Source organism: Plectropomus leopardus, unplaced genomic scaffold (genome assembly GCF_008729295.1).
Source record: "Plectropomus leopardus isolate mb unplaced genomic scaffold, YSFRI_Pleo_2.0 unplaced_scaffold13955, whole genome shotgun sequence".
Classification (NCBI taxonomy): domain Eukaryota; kingdom Metazoa; phylum Chordata; class Actinopteri; order Perciformes; family Serranidae; genus Plectropomus; species Plectropomus leopardus.
The window spans coordinates 1-1,751 of record NW_024614897.1 but is presented as its reverse complement, the minus strand read 5'-3'; the positions used below and the strand labels follow the sequence as shown (position 1 = coordinate 1,751).

Sequence of the window (1,751 nt, the reverse complement as noted above, 5' to 3'; positions counted from 1 at the left end):
TATTATTTTATTATTGTTATTGTCGTTTTATTTGTCTGTGGGGATGTGTGACTGTATGAGGGGATACACATTTGTACATTGATGTTCATGTTTTGATGTACACTTGAAATTTTGATCAAATACTGTTTAAAAAAATAAAAATAAAAGACACTTTATTATCCTGGACTCACCCGTCCACCAGGCCCTGCTTCTCTATCAGTCTCTGAGCGTCTTTTCTGGACACGCCGCCATGAAACCACGGCTGGGACTTGTGGATGGCTATAAAACAAACAAACAAACAAACAGAGAGACGGTGAGACAGTGAGCGGGAACACAGTTTGGTTTATTTGAGAACGACAGCGGCTCTGGATCAGGACTCTGTCTCCTCTCATGTGGACTCACAGGACGGCCTCGCTCCAGAGGTCAGGCTGGGCAGACTGCACCTCAGGGCTTCTCTCCGCTGCAGCACAGAAGAAGAAGAAGAAGAAGAAGAAAAACAAAAACAGAGAGAAGGGTCACTGTGGAGGAGGAAAAAATCTGGTTTATTGCAACATGGATCTTATTTGTGAAGGTTCGACCATCGTTTGTAGTGGCAAAACGAAATTATCTGGTATAATAATCTCAAAAATATAATTTTTTAACATAAACAAACATTTTTGACCTTGAAACTTGTGAATTTGGGTTACTGGAAGGATTTTGACATAGATATGAGCTGAGAGCGGCATTTCACAGATGGAAAAAATAAACAGCAAATATAAAAGTAACATTTTAACAGAAATTAGTAAAAAGGTCGCAGCGTCGTTATGATGTTTTGACGTCACGTCAGTTCTGCACAAACTGACCGACTGATGCCTTTAATTATTGTGCAGAAGCCCACAAAAATCGACCGAATTCCTCAAAAATGATGTTTTTTTGTTTTTATTGATTGATGTCTTTATGTTGAACATGTAAAATAAAACGAAAACAGAAGTTAAAAACATATCAACAAAAGGATGTCATGAATTCCACTTTCACATCGCATCCGTTTTCCCGCGTAAATCGAATCCCCCGTCCTCACCCTCCAGGCTTGCCCCTCCTCCCTCTCGGCGCTCTGGGCCTCCGTCGGGTTCTGGATGACCCGTCCGCCGGCCTTCCCCGAGAAGTCCATGGCCACGAGGCTGGCCTCCGCCTCCGACTGCTCACACAGAGAAACAGACATGAGAAACGTGACGTGACGGCACAGAGAGATTTCGGCTCTGCGTCGCGTCACGTCTGATGATGAGCTCACTTTGCCGTCGCTGAGTTTGGATCCTTCGAGGCTCCGAGGGGCCGATTTGGAAAGTTGATAGTTGCACTGGAGCTGCTTCCCGTACTGAGCAAACAGAAAAACACACAAAATAAGATGAAAAAGATGAGATATTTTAAAATTTAAGATGCAGTTTTAGATGTAATCAGCTGTATTTGTTAAATACTGATTAGTGAATATTTGGGCTAGAATATAGTACAATTTTATTTTTTACACTAATGGCTATACGCTATCCTAAAACTGTTTTTTTTTTTTTTTTTAAATATTATTTCAAATAATCATTTTATCTTCGCACCTCTTGTCTGCACTTTTTCATTTGTTTTTTTTTTAAATAAGCAGAATGGTTTCATGGTGATTTTAGAAATAAAGAAGAGGACTGAAAACCTTAAACAGTCTGAAAGACGACGTCCAACACGTTCGTATCTGTTCGCTCTCAGCACACAGGATCTTCAGGTCCTGAACACGGACGGGATTCCTAGAAGGCTGT

General features: G+C 41.1%; 1 protein-coding gene across 1 annotated transcript; it reads right to left on the bottom strand.

The window, feature by feature from the left end:
* Positions 1-157: 157 nt before the first annotated feature.
* LOC121964087 (growth factor receptor-bound protein 7-like) lies at positions 158-1,731 on the bottom strand. The gene is made up of 5 exons (XM_042514310.1): positions 1,649-1,731; positions 1,247-1,330; positions 1,037-1,153; positions 382-439; positions 158-258 (listed from the first exon to the last, which is right to left on the bottom strand). Exons 3-5 carry the CDS (start codon positions 1,124-1,126, stop codon positions 167-169), a joined length of 240 nt encoding a protein of 79 aa, XP_042370244.1. The 5' UTR covers positions 1,127-1,153; positions 1,247-1,330; positions 1,649-1,731; the 3' UTR covers positions 158-166.
* Positions 1,732-1,751: the final 20 nt, after the last annotated feature.